Consider the following 19,917-nt stretch of genomic DNA (forward strand, 5'->3'; position numbering starts at 1 on the left):
TCCTCGAATGGGGCACTCCATTATTCTCTTACCTCCAACGAAATTGAGATGATCATCGTTGCTGGCCGCGGCACCAGGATGTAGCTTGATTTCTGCAATTTACAAAATATATACGCCCCCAAGGGACCACCACGACCACAAATGAGTAAGGGACATTGGCTACCGCTGTGCAGAGATTGCGTATACGCACCGTATAACCGCAGTGTGCCCTCGGCACGGCCCAGCGAGTTTGTGCTGACGCAGTGATAGGTGCCCACATCGGAGGGCGAGAAGGAACGCACCACCAGCAACATGACCCCGCGATAGCCATCGCGCCGCTCCGTTATCCCATACTTGGGCCTGCAAAATGGAGACGGGAGGAGGAGGTGGTGATGGAATGCGGTTCAGTTGGGTACAAGCCCCACAAATGTTGGCAGTTCCTTACCCATCGAGCAGCATTTCGGGTCCTGGCGACCCAGACTCCAGACTCGCTGTGGAGACGCTGGCGAACCCATTCGAGGTCCGCGCGCCCTTCAGCCAGTAGGAGACGGGCGAGGGCGAGGCCTCCACCTGGCATTCCAGCTGCACATCGGAGCCCAGCGGCGTGCCGAGCAGTTGGCTGGGGGCACGCACCATGGGCGCAACTGTACAGTGGTGGAGAATATTGAATCGAAAAATATTGATATATTCCATTAAATCGATAAATAATCGACTACTTACATTGCACACTGAGCGATACGCGTTTGCTGACTGCCGGTGGTACATCATTGGAGGCAATGCACAGGTAGGCGCCCATCTGGCGCCTCTCCAGACGAAGCAATCTCAAAGAAGAGCCGTTGTAGGACTCCACTAAAGAAACAACGTCCAAATGTATCAACACATCAAATACAAGAATAGAGTACAGACCTTTCATCAGCTCACGACTGCCTGGCTTTCGTATGAGTATCATTTCGCCATCCTCCCGTCGCCAGATAACGCGGGGCAGAGGATTGCCAGTGGCCTTGCAGGTGAGCGTGGCATCCTCGCCCTCCTGCACGGCCATATCAGCGGAGGAATCCTCATTGATAATGTCAGGTGGGACTATTATAGAAGCAGTGGATCATTAACATATGCTATATGAGAGAAATTGTCTCATTGCAAGACAAACCTTGAACATCGATGCATCCGACTTGCTTCTTCATGGGACTCGTGTTGATCTGGCACATATAGCAGCCTCGATCGCTCTCACGCAGCTTGCTGATCTTCAGTTTCCATCTGGAAGTGGTCCAAAGAATATAGGTAATCCATGTCAAAGGAGTCTCTTCTACAACTTACGTGTGCATATCTTGGTGCATGACACTGATCCTCGCATTGTGGGTGACCACACGGCCTTGCAGGGCCAGCACAGTTTGATCGGAGGCCCTTAACCAGCCCACCTGTTTGGAGTATATCATAAATGCCCTGGAAGCTCTACAGAGATCTTCGAAGCTTACCTTGTTCTTGCCTAGATTTCGTACTGAACACGCGAGTATGGCCTCCCGTCCAGCCGGATATGTCACATTGTTGATGAAGCCAATGAACTCTGGGTCGGGATCCAATTGAGAGTTGCTCTCTGTGGGGATATAGTATGGGACTTAGTTGATTAACTGATACAAAAAACGGTCTATATCTATCTTCATTTATTTTCATTTTTGTATAGATAAAGAAACATTTAAAATGGTAGAAAACATCAACTTGGCCTCGTTGTAAATCCAGTTACAGCCATTATATCGACATGAATGAAAAATCCTATGAAAGATTAGACAATTCTCTTTACAAACCATTAATATTTTTTGATATCGGCGCTTTAAATGCCCCGTGAAAATAATGAAAGCTCGGTAAGTCACCAGACAGCGGTTTTTGAATTTTTAAAAAAGTTTCTGGGGTTACTTTGCTAATTCTAAGCCTGAGGATGTGATCTACTCATTAAAGCTTACAACCTAATTTTCGTTTCGTGAACGATAGAAGCTCTAGCATGGCTTCTGCAGTACCCATTACACCCGTTTTTGCCCACTTACCGTGATGCTGATTCTGTGCAACGGCATTGCCGCATTTTGTGGCCATTATCAAAATGACAAACAGCGCCGGCGATAGCAGTAGCTTCTCCATATTGTTGTTATCCTTTGTTTTTGCTTTTGTTTTTGTCGTTGTGGTTCAGTTATTTGCAGCAGCAGCAGCACCGGCAGCAGCAGCTGCTGTTTCTCTTCCAATTTTCTCTTACTGTTTCTCTCTCTTTGTTTTTGTGTTATTTTATGGGTATTTTAGTTGTTTTTTTCGCCCTGTTTGTTGTTTGGGGTCTCGTGGCAATTTCTATTTCTATTTCTATTTGCATTTGAATGCGAATTTCTATTTTCAATTGCAAGCCTCGATTGCGATTTCTATTTACCGCGTGTTTGTGCCAATTGGGCTTTGATTTCCAGCTGCCTGCACCACATCCACATCCATGGCAGTGCCTTTGCCACCCGCTGCGGCAGCCGCCGACATCTGCAAGTAAACAGAATGGGAGCAAAAAACATCAAAATCTAAATCAAAATCGGAATGGAATGGAATGGAATGGTATGAAAATCGCAATGGGGTATATGGGCTAAAGAGGAATCGGAATCATCGGCTTAAATTTATTTCAACGATAAAGTGAAGGCGAAAAACAGAAATCGAGCACAAAAGCCTGTTCAATTTGAGTGCACCCAAAGGGTGGGCGGGTGCGGGTAGGTGGCCACTGCCACTGCCCCGGGGCAGTGTGGGGGCGTGGACACGCCCATCGCTAACTTGATTATCAAGCGTTGCAACAAATTTCACGTTTTACGTTGCCTGCTTTTAGGAGCATCCAATATGGCTGCCGGGTAAGCTCAATCTCTCTCGCTCTCGCTCTCTCTCTGCCGTTCGGTCTCTCTTTCTTCCTTTTTCTGGGTGCTTTCTCCCGCCTCAACCTCGACACAAAGTAAAAGGCAAATGCAATTTTCAACACAAACAAAAATTTATGACTCGACAGCATCCTCGGTCCGTCCATCCAGGCCAGGGCCCCCGTTTCAGAAGTTGCAATAAAAGAAAAGCCCCGCTCCTCCGTTCTACCAGCAGCGGAACGGAACAAGGAACACGGAACACGGAAAAGCGGCTAAAAAGGCGCCAGGCAGAGGTGCAAAATATGAATGTAAATATTAAAAAAGTTCCAAGGCGCAGAAACTAACGAGGTGTTCGCTCATTTGTAGCTCCCCCAAACCCGCCACAAAGCTCTGATCTCCCCACCCCAACCCGGGCACCCCTTTTACATACCGCCTGCCTGCCACATTTCGACGCGCTGTAATTTAATTTCAGTGTGAAATTGAGCGCTCTCCTAATAGTAAATTTGCACTAAACCAGTTAGCAAGTCTCCTCCTTCGCCTCCTCCACCGTTGCGGCGCTGTCTTGTAAAACTTTTGACGAGGTGTCAATGCGATGCCCCGAGCACGGGGACGCCACGGAGCAAGCTTCGATGCGGAGCATCATGCCAGGAGATTGTCTGGAGGAGCTGGAGACGGTGACATTCAAGAGGCGGAAATGTGATTTACTTATTAAATTAGAGTTGCAGAATGCACTAGGGTTGGGATGCGAAGCGAAGGGATGCACTTAAACTTGTAGATGGAACAGCTTGCCGGGGGGGCCAACAGCTCCTTGGACTTGGGCCGTGTAAGGGGCGTAGGTGAGCGGCAACAATCCTCGCATCACCTAAGTGGATTAGCTTATGGCTATTCAATTTAGTAGTTTTTCACCGCTCACTTGAGAGCTTATTGTCTCATTTTTCAAATGGATTACGGCCACAGATAAAAACAAAAGACTTTGTCGAAATGATTACTTGTTAGATGCATCTCATCTCTCCTATAAATGATAGGAATCAAGGATTAGGGAATCTTTTTTAGTCGAATGATTTGCCTTGGGAGATATTTGTAGTTTACGGCTGCAGGCCGAGGGAGCGCTATAGCATTCTATAGCAATGTCCTAATGGGCCACTGAAGTGCTCCACTCGACACAAACTTTTGTCCACAAACGAAAGCAACAAGCTCTAAGTTGAGAGTTATCCTCAAAGGAAGTACTAGCGGAAGAGAGGGGCTTAAGCGAAGCAGCATTCAATGCAGTTCTAAGTAATTATTTCCTCTGTACAGTGCCGTATTTTGTGAGCATTGTTTATCAAGGATCATAGGACCATGTTTAGCCTGTATTTGGGAGAAATTCGTTTAATGCCGAAGTTGATCGCGTTCGTATTCAAGAAGAAACAAAAACAAAGTCCCAAACGATGTCCTTGGTAGGGAAATAAAACAGACAGAACAAGTGATAATCTCATTATGCTTTGGCCTGTGGACACTCACTCAGCAAATGGTCTTTTGCCTGCCTCTCAGGCACCAGTCATTCGTTTGTCTTCAAGGACAACAGGATTACTCATTCTTGACTTATTCTTGACTTATTTTTTATGGCATCCTTACTGCCATTCCGTCTGTTGATGTTTCTGTTTTTTCCCTGTTTGTTTTATGAATTTTCGCAGCAATTTAACAAGCATTTCCACGGCTCTGTTGCAGCGTTGCACCGCCTTACGGCCAATCACTGACTTTTAACGTTGGGTATTTTCCAATTGAATGACTTCTTTCAATGTCTGCTGCTCTTCAGAATGCGCCAATAAGGGGGATCAGCTATTGAGAAAAGTCTATGCCGGGTGTATACAGTTAATTTGCAGCATTTATCTGAAGCGATTCCCTCCTGATTGCTGCTCACCCGCCTGGCAGACAACATTTGCATTAGCACTCAAAAGAAGGAATATTTAAGAGCGTCCCACAGTGCGAAAATAAATAAATTTGCTGTGTAAACAGAAGCGAACGCAAAGCGAGCAAAGGAGAGCAAACAAAACACACAGAAAAAAACAAAAAAAATAAAATAAAAAATAAAATAAACTAAAAAACATGACAAAAAGCTGCGCCCATCAAATGAAAAGAAGAAACTGCAAATCAGCGCAGTTGCAGCCAAAGGTAAACTTCAGGCTGGCTAACAGAGAGAAAGCGTAGAAAGCACGGAGCGGCTGAGAGCGGCTGAGAGCGGCGGGAAGAAAGCGAAGCCCGACAAGTGGCAGAGTGAGGTCGGAAGGGAGCAAAAGGCGACAGCAAAGCGAACTAACACAGCGGAAAAGCCTTTTGAAGTTCTACTGCTACACACACCAGCACTAGGAGCAGCAGCAGCAGGAGCAGGACCAAGAGCAGGGGCAGGACAAAGCACAAAAACAAGAGAAAACGCTATAGTCGAGTGCCTCGACAATAAGATACCCGGTACCCAGAGGAGGCCGTTAGAGTTGAGACTCTCAAATTTTCTGGGTGCTTTTGGCATTTCCCTCTGTTGCATCGCTGCCTAATTTGGTCTGTAACTTCTATGGTTTCCGAAAACGAGAAGCTTTAGCCTCAATGCAGGTCTATAACGACTCGATTTTTATACGTTTCCTGCAATACAATATTCCCTTGGAATCCGAAAAGTCCTGGGTATAACAAAAGAGCGATGACGACGATGGCGACAACGTCAGCAACGCGTCGCTGGTGGCGGACAGCAGGCGTCCTAAGCTAAACGGATGAGGACGAGGGGCATGGGTAACGTGGGGCCAGGGAGCACCGCCTGGGTCAGGTCAGTCGTGCAGGCAAATGGCGAAATGTTCGGCAAAGCAATTTGACTTAAAAATGCTTAGCACTTGCATATCCTGGCAATGGCGACAACCCCAGTGTCCTCCGTCCCCATTCGTTGCCGTCCGTCAGCTAAATAGGGACAACAAAAGGCGATGACTGAAGCAATGGCAACGGCGAAAGCGACAAGGACAAGGCACTGCTGAAGGCAGCAAATAAGGAGAGTAGAGCCTTAAAGGATCACGAGCTGTGAGTGCGCTTAAGCTCATTTATTTAAATTAAAACAAACACTGCAGGCAGAAAGGCAGTGCAGTGTAGGACAGTGTACGCAAACAACTACACTAGCAAAAAAAATAAGTTTTTTCTGAATTCTATTCTTATTTCAATGAATAGGATTGATTGATTCTTAGATATGCACTTTATCCCTTTTTTTATTTTATAAAAAACTTTATTAGGGCGATTTTGTGTTGGCTTCTTTTTTTCCGAGTGTAGTTGATTGCAGTGGAGAGGCGGACAGTGTAAAGTGTTGGCGACCTGGTGGGGGGGCAGAGGCAAAGCGGAGTAGATTGGAGTGGAGTGTGGGCGCGGCTAAGCCGCCAAAGCATTGCCTCAGTACATACATTGTGCATGGCCTCCCTCCCTCCTTCTACCCCTCTCTCTTCCTTTCTTTTCGTCTCTGTCTATGTGTGTGCCTTTAGGGCATATGAGTGTATCTGTGTGTGAGGAACTTTGGCAACATTTCCGATTGCCAGGACCAGAGTGCCAGGGACAGAGGGATCCGGGGACAGGTCCCGGACCGGACCGGACCGGACCGGACGGGACCGGGGCGAAAGCAAAATATTTTGCGCCATTTGTCCTTTTTGTCATTTGTCCGGTGGCACAAACAGGGCAAATTGTTTGCAATAAAGCGCGTGGCTGGAGTGGAGTCGACTGTGGCATAATGCAGGTGTGCCGCCCCCCACCCCGCGTTGCATGCCTCAACGGATGCGCATTCGAATTTCGAAGGGCCATCGAAAGCAATAACAACAATAAAGATGCACTCGAGTGGGAGGCCAGCATTTTTGGCATGGAACTGCCTTAATAATTAGCAAGAAAGTGGGATTAAGAAGGCCTCCTCGGGAGGCACGTCCAATGGGATCAGTTTCAATGAATTATCGGCAGTATTACTGGTTGGATCTTGCATGGATATATTCCATGCAAATTAGTTGAGCAATCCTATAATATCAGGAAATCTCTCTCATCCGGTAAACATTTATCCACTGCAGATTCTCAATTATTGCATTTCCCGTTCATTCAATAAATAAACATCTATTATATGCTTTCAAGCCATTCATATTGGCTTCCAAGCAACTGCTGCGGGGAAAAACAACAAAGATGACAAAATGCAATAATTTTCGCTGGAAAGTTGAAGCGGAAAATCGCAAAATGAAAATGTTAATTGATTCTGTTTTTTCCTAGTTACTTTTTTTGTTTCTTCTTCATTTTGTTGAATGCCTGATGGTGGCTGCCGCTGCCGCTGATGCCGTTGCTGTTGTTTCTTTCGCAGCTTTTATTTGTTGTAGTTGGTGGGTAAAAGTTTTGTCAATGGGATTTTTTATTGCAGTCGGTAAAAGTTTTTATGTGGCACCATTAGTAGCCAATTATTGGCGACTCCTGCAACGGGGGTGTGATGATGTGGGGCATTGCAAATTTATATTCCATGTCAGCGGCTTTTGCAGAGTGGAGTGTGGAAAGTGGAAAGTGCAAAGCGCAGAGAGACAGAGAGGGAGACTCGGCAAAGGCCGATAATGAGCATCTAATAACTCAATTTGGGCCAAGACAAGGATAAGAAGAGCAGTCAGAAGTGGGGTAGGAGGCGGGGTCAGGGACACTAATTAAAACCGCTGTAAATGGGGGGAAAATGGCGAATGGCTGCAGTTGTCGGCGCTTCTTTTAGCTTAATTAAACATTGCCGCTTGACTTTTAATTGATTGTGAACAAACTGAAAAGCTTGCAGCAGACAAATAAACAATTTAACTAAATGCGCCGCAAAGTAGGCAACGCCGGGCGTCAGTCAGCAGCGGCTTTTTATGGTCTCTGGAATATGGCCTCACTTTCTCTCTCTCCCTCTCTCTGTCTTTCTCTGACTGCCAACTGGCATGGAAATGATGCCCTAGCCTGGCTTGGCCTGGCCCGGCCTGGCCCTGCCATTGCCGCCGCCGCCACCTCCTGACGGAGAGTGTAAATGTAAACACAGTTCGTGCAACAAAAGCCAGCAAGGCGTCAGAGCAGGAACAATGCGTAAGTCGAATGAATGGGCAAAAGCAGAGGGAGCTTCCCCTTACCCAGTGCAGGATGGAGGAGGGGTGCACGAATGAATGAATGAATGAATGAGCTTAGGCTGACTCTGGCCTCTCTCTCTCTTTCTCTATCTCAGTTTTGAGTGAGTGAATGTGAATGAGTGCTGGGGACAATTGTGATAATTGCCGTTGTCTCGCACCTAGCTCTGGGGTGGGGGTGGGCTGCCCGAGGACCTGCCAGTGTGGGGTGTGGGGTGTGGGGCCTCCGTGAGTCGTGAAATGATGACAAGAAAAAGCTTTTCCGCCGGCAGTTTGCCTGCCTCCTGCCTCTGATCTCCTTCCTGCAGCACCACGTCACGCCCCCCCACTGAACCCTATTTATTCAACAATTTTCTACAATTTTATTGTTTACATTTATGTTCTGCCTCTCACACGCATATGTGTGTGCGGCATGCATGTCTGTCTGCGTGTGCCTCATCTTTTGGGGGAAAAGTTTTCCTTTGGCCTGGCCTTTCGTTATTTCCAACTCTAACTCGGGGTTTTTGCCTGCTCATGTTTTTTCTCCGACTCTTTTCATACCTTTGCAGAAAGGGTGTGATGCTTTTGATGAAAGGTTGACTTTAAGGTGATACCAGATGGTATACCAAACATCTTTGGAGGCTTTGTTCAAACAGTCTCTCAGGGGCAAAAAACAATTTAATATTCGATTATTCCACACAGCTTTGTAGTATTATATTGGAAACATCACTTAAAACGGATTAAGAGGGTATCTCAAGCGTCGGCGCCTAAAGCTAGATATTTTTTTCGTTTTTTTGTCGGTCGTTTCTTCTGTGTGTCTTGTTCTGCTTCCTCTTTTTTTTCGCGCACAATTTGCATGCGAATTTGCCGCTGTCTGTTGGCTCTGCACCTGCCCCTGCTCCTAGTGCTCCTCCCCCTCCTCCTGCGCCTGCTCCTCCTCCTGCTCCTTCTCTTAGAGTTGCGCGTGCCTTTTCCTTTTTCCTGCACGACTGCAGGCTGCCACTTGGCCTGGCCTCTCATCTGCTTTGCTCTGCCTCTCCTCCCCATCCTCCTTAGCCGCTCTTCTACCCATCTGTTTGCACATTTTTTTCTGCGTTGCCCCACCGTCTTTTTCTTGTTCATTTTTTATGCCCCGTTAACAACTTTTGCTCGGTTTACTTTTCCCGTGTCGGACGGCGACGGCAACGGCAACGACGGCAACGGCGACGTCTTTGAAAGTTTAATTGTTGTTGCATGTCTTTTTGCTGCTGCCGCTGCTGCTGCTCAGCCGTCTTCCTCCTGGCTGTCCTGTGATCCTGCCTGCTCATGGTGTTCCGGCTGCTCCTGGAAGTGCTCCGTCTCCGCTACTCTTCCTCTGCTCGCTTCGTTGTGTAAATTGTACGCCGCACGTTTTTACGCCTGCAGCGGAGATGGAGTCCAGACCCAGGACGAAGACGAGTCGAGGACTCCACTGTCTTTTCCATATGCATATGTGTCTGCCTCTTTTTCTGTTTCTGTCTGTCGGTGTGTGTGTGTGTGTATGTGTGTGTGGCTGGGGTGTCCTCGTGCTCGACGGAAGTGTGAAACTGAAATTGAGCAACTAAAGGACTAAAAGGCTGTTGCCTGCTTCCTGTCGCAGCGTTCATTGCCAACGTCTGTTACTGTTAAATGTGTGGGTGGAAGGAGCATATGTGTGTGTGTGAGTGGTGGGGATATGTGCGTGCCTTCGACTTTATTTGGTTTACGCAGCGTTTGGCATTTATTTGCCCACAGTGAGACACACTCGCAGCCAAAATGGGGGAAATGGGGGAAAACTTCGTTTGCTCTGCCCCCAAAATTTTTGCCCCTTTTAAGAAAAAAGCAAACCGGCAAAAAAGTATATACGATATGTATTTTTGAAAAGTGCTTGGAGGCGGGTAGGAAGTTTGTAAAACGCATTCTGCTCAGCGATAACTCCATTGAACTGGGGGTAAGTGTTGTTCTTCCTTCAGGAGCACGCACTCCTTCCGTCCATTGGCTTTTTTTCCCCAGCTCTTTTTGTACCCTTAAAGATAGGGTATTATTGACACCCCCGCATAGCAGAAGAATCGAAAAACCAATAAGATATCTGTATTCTTGAGGAGCATCAACAGCCGAATATTCTATGAACATACCTTCTAATATGTTACTCTAAGAACTCAATTTTAAGGATATCCCTGACAAACTTTACGCTGAACTTTTGTTGTATTCCTATTTTTAAGTAGGAGCCGATAAGATCGGACTGCTATATGCATATCAATAGGTCGAAAAATTGTAAATTGGGAGAATAAGTTTATATTTCTAAAGACAATCTAATCAAACTTAAAGAGATCTAATATAATGGGATTTTTCCTAGTTTAATCGACATTCGGATGACTCGGAAAAATTTCATTATTTTTCTAGCACGCATATTTAAATTAAATAAAGATTAAAACTTAGATTTAAATATATAAATAAATTAAAACGTCTTTTAATCTAAATAGAAAATTCTTTATAATAATTAAATACGAGACGATTTGTAGGAAATATGCTTAGCTTGAATTTAAAAATATTTAATTTTAATATGAAACATATTTATTTTAATATGAAACCTATGTATTTTAAATGTTAAATATAAACATATTTAATTTAAAAGAAATTTAATTAAAATATGATAATATTTATTTTGAAATATATTTAATTAAAATATGAAAATATTTCTTTTAACTATGAAATATATTTAGATTAAATATTTCCTTATTAATGTTAAAACGTGATTGAAAACACTTCCCATTTTAATATTTCAACCCTCGGGTCAAATACAATGCCATAAATATTTAAATCTAAGTGTAACTATTCGTGGTTCAGGATATTTTTTTCCTGAACTTCCAGGGTATGTAAAGCCTCGGCTCCCTATGCCCAACCCTTTCTGGTTTTTTTCTAGCGTGTGTCCAGGAGTGGGTAGCAGCCAACGGAAGCGATAAGATAACATACACACTCGTAGACACACTCATGGCAACACACACACACTCGTGAAAGTACACACACACTCAGGGAAACATTCACATGCATATGATTTCTACACGCTCGTTCATGTTCCAAGGGTTTTTCGGTTTTGTTTTCCTTTTCCTCTCACTTCTACCATTTCTCGTGATTTTTTTTTTTTTGTTTGGCTTCTGCTTCCTGTGTTTGCTCTTCGCTGTCTGTTATCTGTTATCTAATAGTCGTGATTGCTCAATCATTTGACAAATTTGATTGTAATTGAAAAGCTGAGCTATGGGATTGACACATTGGATGGGCTAAGATCGGATAGGATTGAGTGTATGTATGGGCAGATTAAGTGCTGACTATAGTGTATTGAAAAGTGATTCTGGAATACATAAGGAACGCATTCGAGACCTTGATGGGCGGAGGCGATTTTAGGATATCCGAAATGAGTGGCCTTTAAAGATTGCTGTTCCCTCCAGAAATATAAGAATTTGTTCCTTTAATTTCAATAACATTCCCAATGCAAAAAAGTGAGATGAGAGTTCCGAAACTCCACTAAAACTATTCAAAATAAAACCCTAACCGAGCCACAGCTCAGATGTGCCGAAGCTTTCTCAACCTTCTTCCATAACAGAGTTTTCCACAAATGCTTTAACTTCTTGAAGCTCCTCGGGGATCATATAATTGGCTCCGGCTCAGAACCAGGCAGAATGTCTTTAGAAAAATTCCTAGAACTGCATGCCGCAGACTGGAAGGCATAATCGACGCTGCTAGCCGCATTTGTTGCCATAATTGCTGTTGGCTTAATTTCAACAGGCAACTTCCGTGACGGCAACTTGAATTGCTCCTGCCTCTGCCTCTTCCTCTGCCCCGCTCTCAGACTCCGCCTCGGCCACCGCTGCAACTGCTCCGCCAGCGACAAGGACAACAAGAAAATCCATTTGAGTCCACAAGCTTGCCATGTTGCAGCAAACACACCTACGCCCACACCCACACCCACAGGCGGAGGCAGAGGCAGAGACAGAGGTACTCCATGTGTGTACAAATGTGCACTTGAAGAAACAACTTAATTGAATGGAATTGATTGTGATGGAATCCCTTATAAATATTCTTTTTATTGAGGCAATGGAAACTAATTAATTTATTTACAATTAGTGATAGTCCAAGTCTAAAACACACACACGATTGTGCGTAGCACTGTCATCGGGGGAATTCGGTTATATGGCAATGAAAATAAAAATAAGAAATATGTAGTGCTGAGATACCCTTGGAGATCAAATAAATTGCTAACGAGCAAATAAATATAGAATCACTACTCTCTGTAGAATGGTCTGTCACATGATCTGTGCTTAATAAGAGCTTAATAAGAGTCTCTGTAACTATTCTTTTTCTCGTGTAGATAATTAAATCTACTTATCATATTGATACTAATTTCTTGCAGTGCATTTGGTGCTGCTCATTTGGTTTTAGCTTTCTATAAATGTGCCGCTCGCTTTTCCTTCCTTTGGCACCCCGTGTAGGTTCTCCTCGGAGTGCACATCCTCTATTGCTCTCTTTCGCTTTGTTATTTTTATTGCTCTGGCTCCCGGCTCCCGGCTCCCGGCTCCTGGTCCCGTTCTGGTCTTTACCTACTCGCACTCGCACTCCTTCTCCTGTTCCGGCTTTTGGTCCTCCTCCACTACCATCTCTGGCTCCTTTTCGTTTTCCTTTTGCTGTTTACTTGGCTCCCACTATGTGCTGTGTATGTGTGCCCTGTGTCTTGGAATCGTTTGTCCGGCACCTAGCCCCTGCCGGCGTCTGCTCATCAACGCCACATTTGTGTGCTGGCTGCTGCTCATTCTGATGCAGTTTCTCCTTTATCCTCACTGCTCACATGAGTGTGTCCTTCTCGGCGTCCCTGTGTGTGTGTTTCGTCCATTTCCAACTGTGCATTTGTCTGGTCGCTTGAGCAGCCTTTCAGCTGTGCCCCAATCCAGAGCCCCTTCTCTTCTGCAACGCCCCGTGTGGCACTTGTGTGTGTCTCTCCCTCGTTCGGACTCCCTCTCTGTTTGCATAAATGACTGTGCCTCTGTATTTGGCATGACTCTTGAATTAATTTTGCAACATTTTAAATTGAGCGCAATTAATTGCAAAAATGTTTTATTTTTCCACTTGCACTCGTTTTTCCCACACACACAATTGCATTTCTGCATTCGTACGAGTATGTATATATGTATGTATATATGCCTCTGTATGTGGGCGCTTGTGTGTATTTTGGTTTGCTGTGCATTTGGTTGCCATTTTATATGCACTTTTTTTTTGTGTTGCATGCAAGTGCGAACACGCGCATTCAAGCATATGCACGTCGCCATCGCACGCTCCCCACATGCACACACACACACATACACATCTACATATATGCGACGTTTTTGTTGGGCATTCGCCTGGACGTGTTGCCGCTTTTGCCACTCATTTCATAGTTGCCGTTTCTCTGGTATACCCCGCACTCGTTAAGTGCAAGAGTATGCTGTTATGTTATTGTTCCAAATTACACAGCAGAGACAATCCAACTTTGTTTGTCTATTAAAATTATGGAGAACCAAGCCAATGATGGGACGCCGACCTCTTCCTTTGCATCTCTTATTTCATCTCCTTTTCTCCATAAATGATTATAGATATTAGATCATCTGCTTAGTAGCTCTGATTAGTGGGTATCGGCGCTGTCGATTTATCGACTATATCCCCTCTCTGGACAACCAATCTTCATCGCTCGCCAGCTTGCCTTTTCGTGCGTGTGTGTGTGTGTGCATTTTTTCCGCTGGCGTATTTTATGCATTGCTTTTATCGCGCTTTCTAGCCACGCACACAGACACGAAGGCACTTTCACACCGACACAGGCACACATACAGACACACCCAGATATTGGGACGACGGGCATCGCATGGCACGCACCGCCTAAAAGTATGCGGCATGCATTGAAAGGCTTTTTACATGACACTCTGGCGGGCTGGGCCGCTACCCTTTCTCTGTCTCACTCTTTCACCCTTTAGACTGCTTTTTCTCACCCTCTTACTACTTTTTTTCCCCGCTTTCTGTTTCATTTCGGGGCATTGTTGTCGGTGCTGTCCCTGTTAATTTTTTCGGGACGCTGCTGTTGCATTTTTGTCATTTGCGCCGCTGCCTGCCCCAATCCGTGTCACTTTACATCTCTTTGCATGCGTGCCACTCCGCGTAGTCTGTGTGTACGCTGCTATGTCGCTTATTTATATCCAATTGTTCATTTGTCTTTGGTTTATGTTACGCATACGTCATGTCTGCCCATATTTTATGCTCTCTCCGTCTGTGTGTGTGTGTGTGTGTGTCTGAGAGAGAGGAGAGAGTGGTGGTGCACCACAATGTGTAATATTTTTCGTTATATTTATGTACATTCTGCATTGTATTTTTGGCCTGCTTTTCCTTTATTTTTTCCCACCATCCAATTTACAAAAACTCAGAGTGTCGCATACGCAGATTTGTCAAGCATCCGGAAATTGATCAATGAGCGGTAGAAGAAATATTTGTACAAAAAAAATGTGAAATATTAACAACTGAGAAATAATAATAATAATAAATTATAAATTTGCTGATCAGGAAGTTGGAGTAGCGCTTCGAACGATTTTTATGGCCTACGCTGCCAAGTGAACTTTGAGTTATGAGAATTTCGATTTTTTAGATGGGATTTTGTGATTTTCCTTTTGAGATTTATGCCCACTTGGGCTGTGATGTATCACGCAAATTCAACACAATTTCAGACAATTTTAATCCATACAAATTTCAATATTTTTCAATGCAACAAATCGTCTTTCCCACTTAAGACTTCTGATCGTTTTCAGTTGCCATTGAGTTCCCGGCGGAGAAATTTGTTTCATTCTCTCTTTCCTTTGCCTTGCAAATAGAACAGCAAACTTGTCCACAAATCGTACACAGAGAAAAAATTAAATATTTTTGTATATTCTGAAAAGGATAAAATAATCACTTCCTTGTCAACTAAAGACCAATATTGTAGACCATTTCAGATCGTAATCTTGTGCTTGTTTTAATCAGTCTCCATTTATTTTCAGTGTATACAAATGAGGCCAGAGCCGGGGCTCGATGATGATGATGATGGTGTCCTCGCTGTGCCAAAGGATATCCGCTTTAACTTTTGCCGCAATCGAACACTGAAATCGAATGTCCCGGTGTGTGTGCGGCGGATTTCTCCACTTCTCTCATAAGGAGAAAGCGATTTTTCTTATTTATTTCTCAGTATTTCTTTATTTCTTGCTTCAAATTGTATCAGAATTTTCTCTATCGTTTTTTCTTTTGCCTGCAATTGGTTTTTCTATTGCTTTCTCCTCCGCTGTCTCACTGTCGCTTCTGCTCCTGCCACTTTCGTCCTGCCGTTGTAGTTGTTTTTCTTGCTCATTGCTCAAATGTATTTTGCATTTTTTATGGAACTTGCAATGCCAATACAACAGCAACAGTAATACAAGGAAGAAAATATATAATAGAAAGCCGAAGCTTCAGATACTCTAAATGATCTATCGAAGGTTCGGTGGGTCTTTTCAGATAGAGCTCTATTACATAGAGATCTCATCATGGCGATTCCGAAAAAGAACGATACTGTGGCCACTTCTATGGGGAAATATCTGATCGAAAAAATTATACCCCTTCGAAGAGTACAACAAATTTGTCTGGCAACAGAGACAGAAAAAGAATGAGGAAAACTTTTATTTCTCTCTCCTTTGGCTGTCACATTTTCTTATTGTAGTTGATAAACTTGCCGTTCGTGCGCCAGGACCATGTCCAAGTGTCTATGACTGTTTATGGCCCAGTCTGTCAGTTGGCCAAGAGCCCGCCTTCCCTCTCGCTCTCTGTCTGTCTGTGTGTGTGTGTGTGTGTGTGTGTGTGGGAGTGTGAGTCTCTCTCTCTCTCTGTGCCGCTGTCTGTCAGTGTGTGGATGTTTCGGTTGCTTTTTTTATTATTCAGTAAATCAAATCAGTTGCCTAACAACTCAATCCAAACACTTGCAGCACGCGCCAGGGACATGGACATGGACATGGTCTCACTCTGTGCCCCATTCGGGTGCCACCCCCCCTGGGGCTGTCTCCTGTCGTGGGGCTGCCTCATCTTTTCCATCTTGCTCATCTGTCTGGCTGTGTCGTGGTGGAAGTACTGGTCGTCGTTCTGCTTCTGGTCTGGTCTTGACTCGCTTTCTGGGCCTGGTCTTGCTGCTGCTGTGTATTTTTACAGTTAAGTCAATATGCAGCCGTCAAAAACAACACTTGATACTTTTGTGAGTTACTTGTGCAGAGTTTTTCCCCCCGCCCACTCATCCGCTGGATGTATCTTTTCCTATCTGTCATCTGGCTATTGTGAGTTTTCCCTTCAAAGTTTTGCACAAAAATAAACAACTAAAGCCACACACAGTCCCACAGACTGACTCCCACACATACACACAGAGAGATTCAGAGACACAGATACAGGAGTTGGCAATGAGGCAGTGAAACAAATTTATGGTCATATCAACAACACACAGATACACCCGCACACATCCTCAAAGGGAGACACTCACACAGATACTGTAGCTACAGCTACAACTACAACTACAACTACAGTTACAGTTTGTTTCAGTGTTAACAATGCATATGCAGGAGAGCTAAGGGCAACCATAAGCGACTTACGTGCATAAGCCCTAGCAAAAAGCTTGAGCTATCATCCTAACAAGCAACCGGCAGCACTGCCACTGGCGCTCGCACTGCCACGGCCAGACCATCAGTCTGTCGTTGTGTCATTCTGCCAATCTACCAATCAGCCAGTCCAGCAGTCTATCATCATACACAAATACTCCGGGTACCCCCCCCGTACTTTTACTCGTACTCATGGGTCAGGGTCGTGTGTCAGGTGCGGATGTGGAGTTGGTTGCATTCCAAATCGTGTGAAAGCGGATTGTTATCAATTCAGTTGTCGATTCGCCTTCGTGTAGCGATTGAAGAGTCAGTCAATGGCTATGGCAGTGGACGAATGGACCCTAGACCCGGGCGGGCACCTTCTGCAAATGATGCATCTAATGGCTCAGATGCGATAATCCCCAGATATTCCTCCATGTCTGGTAACGTCTGAGGTGCCAGATCTGATTATAAGTGATTCTGTAGGAGGATTTCGACCTAGGAGCTACTTAGAGATTCCAGAAATACCCTGAAGAAGCAGGTTCTTCTACATAAAATGACACTCAAGTCGAGGCACTATTCTATCCTGAGTGCGTGTAACCTTTCTCTTTTCTTTCCATCTGAATATATTCTACAACTTCCCCTCTTCGACGCACATAAGTGAATAGTGGCCATTATTCCAGGTTCATTTAAAAGAATCTCCTTAAGTTCCGATCAATTTAATTTTCCCTTCTGTCTGCTGAAAATATAAAAACTTTTCGAATCATTCATCATTTTGAAATCATTTTCGGCCATCAATGTTTGATCGTTTCAATCGCTTTAAGGGCCATTTCCATAATCCCGAACTCCGGCAGCATCCCCCACAGCCCCATTGCCCATTTCCAATCCAACAGCCGAAAGAAACTTATTTGAGGAAATCTCATAGACACGTATGCTGGCTCTCGAGTTGTGTGCCTTTTTGGCCATTACCAATTGAGGGGGGAACCTTTTTTTACGATTTACGTGCCGCATCCCAGGGGAGAGGAGGAGACCAGGACCAAACCATACCATTGTGACTCCACGCCACACCCCAAGTCGAACACATATCCCCACCTGGCACTCTGGTCATCCACACGGCTGGGACTGGGGCTTTTAATATTTCTCATATTTTTATGGCACTTACTGGGAGTGGGATCAGGTCATCATCGTATTTTGTGTGATTTTTTTTATTTTATTTTTTTTTTTTTGGTTCTGGCAACTTTTGCCACTGAAATTAACAAGTCTCCACCCACACATACATACATGTATGTATATTGTGTATAGATATGGATTATTTGTGTATGCTTTTGACAAACATTTTGGATGTTTGTTCATTTGTAATTTGGTTGCTGGCATTTGCATTTGCTTTAGCCCAAAACATAACCGAATCGAATCGAATTGAATTGAATCGTTGATGGCCGTGGGCCATTCTCTGTTAATAAAGCCATTCAATTTTAATCATCGCCATACATCGTCATACAATGCAAAGCATTTCGCAAACAATACTCGCATGCGATAACAACGGTAGCAACAAAAAAGGTGTACCGCGCACGGCAACAAACACACAAATGAGGAAGGACGAAAACAAACAAACGAACGAACGAACAAGCGAACATTCGAACAGTCGAACAAGGAAACAAACAAACAATGCAGCAAAGTATTTGCTTTGAGCAAATTTGGCCGCAATCGGCCGCAATGTTGACATTTTGTTTGGCGGCTTTTGGTAATTCAATTTGATATTTGATTAAACGAAATTTATGTGCAGAATCGCTCGCCAAACCCCAAACTAAGCGGACTTCCTTCTTTGGGCAATTTACACTGAGAGAAATTAGGTATAATAAAAATTTAAAATAATTCGAAAGGTTTCAGAGCTAGAGCTTGTTCTGGAATAGGCTGTTGATTGCCCTGAGATTTAAGATGTTTTTATACAAATATCCACAATAAGTGTACTGGTTAGACCTCTGGCGAAGCTTCCCAAAAAGCTGGAAAATCATACGGTTCCAAGTAATTTGCATAGCAACAGAGTACTCGTAGTTCCAATCATACTCGTATTTGTCCAACCATCACCTAGAAACCAACCTGTTTTTTAAAAAAAACACATTGGAAAACTTGTTGCTACAAAAGTGGGTGTCTCTTTGGGTTTTCCCACAGTGCACCTGCCTTGAAAGTTCTCCTATCATTTGGCCAGGCTCATTTGCTCTTCTGTTGCATATTTAATGTCAAATTTTTATTATCCTTTTGCTGCTCCTGTAGGCGAAAACAAAGAGCCAAAGAAAGTTGAACTAAAGTTTTTCAAGTGAAGGCATCAACGCAAGTTCAGTTCAGTTCTGTTCGGTTCTGTTCGGTTCGGATGTCAGCCCCATCAGGAGGAGCAGTCAGCTGGGGAGTTGTCAGTCGTGTCCTGCTGCTGATCCGTGTCCCTGTCCCTGCTTCTGCTCCTGCCGCCTGACTCTTCTGTGCTGTGCTCTGCTGTGTCCCTATCTGCTGTGCACATCCTGTGGCCCATTTGGCGCTTACTGTGGCAACTGAGGCGTCATCATCATGCTCGGGTCCATTGTTGTTGCCCTACGAGAAGAAGGACACCAAAGGGTGGGGATGGCTGTGGGATGGTTGTGGGACTTTTGGGTTTTTGGTAAAAATGAAGTTTTTCCCGTTCTTTCGTCATGAATTGATAATGTACACATGCTCATAAGGGGATGCGTGCTAAGAGGTGGAGTGGAGTGGTCGGGCAGGGGTAACGGGGATTTGCATATATATACGTTCGTATCTTTATCTGTGGCTGTAGCTGTATCTATAATACTGCTGAATGCACATTCACATCAGCATCGGTGTGTATGAATTTGCAGATTATTTAGCCAAAAGTTGAAAGGTATTTCGCAAAAACTAAAAAACAAAGAACAACTCTCACACACACACTCCCGGACACATAAACAGATGGACACACACATGGATGCATACATGGACAAACATACAATGAGAGAGAGAGACAGAGAGAGAGAGAGAGAGAGAGAGGGCAGATGAGCAGAAGAAAAACAAGGGAAAAACCCCAAAACTTTTATTAAGTTGGAAGATATTTTGTTGAAATTTATACACATTTGCTTTCTTCTTAGCCTCCTGCTTCCCGCTCTTCCATAACCCCACGCCCCTGCCTCCCTTTTCAGCTTAGAGCTGGTTTTTTCTCTGTTTCGTTTTTTCCGAGTTTTCCTTCTGCTTTTTGCCCCATTTTTTGTGCTTGGCCGTTAAAAAACTACCAGCAAATGGTTCGGCACAAAATTCGGCATTTGTTGAGCTTCCTTTTCGTAGTATTCCGGCTTTCTTTGTCTTACTGCGGGTGTTACGTTTACGTTC

At 44.4% G+C, this 19,917-nt stretch overlaps 1 protein-coding gene across 2 annotated transcripts in view; it reads right to left on the reverse strand.

Moving 5' to 3' along the window:
• The window catches only part of LOC108157313 (lachesin), a 50,524-nt gene that overhangs the window by 453 nt on the left and 30,154 nt on the right, over positions 1 to 19,917 (reverse strand). For both annotated transcript variants that reach the window (XM_033389534.1, XM_017289319.2), the window contains exons 3-11: positions 2,016 to 2,481; positions 1,452 to 1,570; positions 1,294 to 1,394; positions 1,127 to 1,233; positions 886 to 1,059; positions 700 to 828; positions 425 to 623; positions 191 to 339; positions 33 to 92 (exon numbers count right to left, since the gene is read on the reverse strand). In XM_033389534.1, the coding sequence (XP_033245425.1) occupies positions 33 to 92; positions 191 to 339; positions 425 to 623; positions 700 to 828; positions 886 to 1,059; positions 1,127 to 1,233; positions 1,294 to 1,394; positions 1,452 to 1,570; positions 2,016 to 2,106 (1,129 nt within the window). In that variant the 5' untranslated portion in view covers positions 2,107 to 2,481. The remainder of the gene's footprint in view (positions 1 to 32; positions 93 to 190; positions 340 to 424; positions 624 to 699; positions 829 to 885; positions 1,060 to 1,126; positions 1,234 to 1,293; positions 1,395 to 1,451; positions 1,571 to 2,015; positions 2,482 to 19,917) is intronic.

Source organism: Drosophila miranda, chromosome 2 (genome assembly GCF_003369915.1).
Source record: "Drosophila miranda strain MSH22 chromosome 2, D.miranda_PacBio2.1, whole genome shotgun sequence".
NCBI classification, from domain to species: Eukaryota; Metazoa; Arthropoda; class Insecta; order Diptera; family Drosophilidae; genus Drosophila; species Drosophila miranda.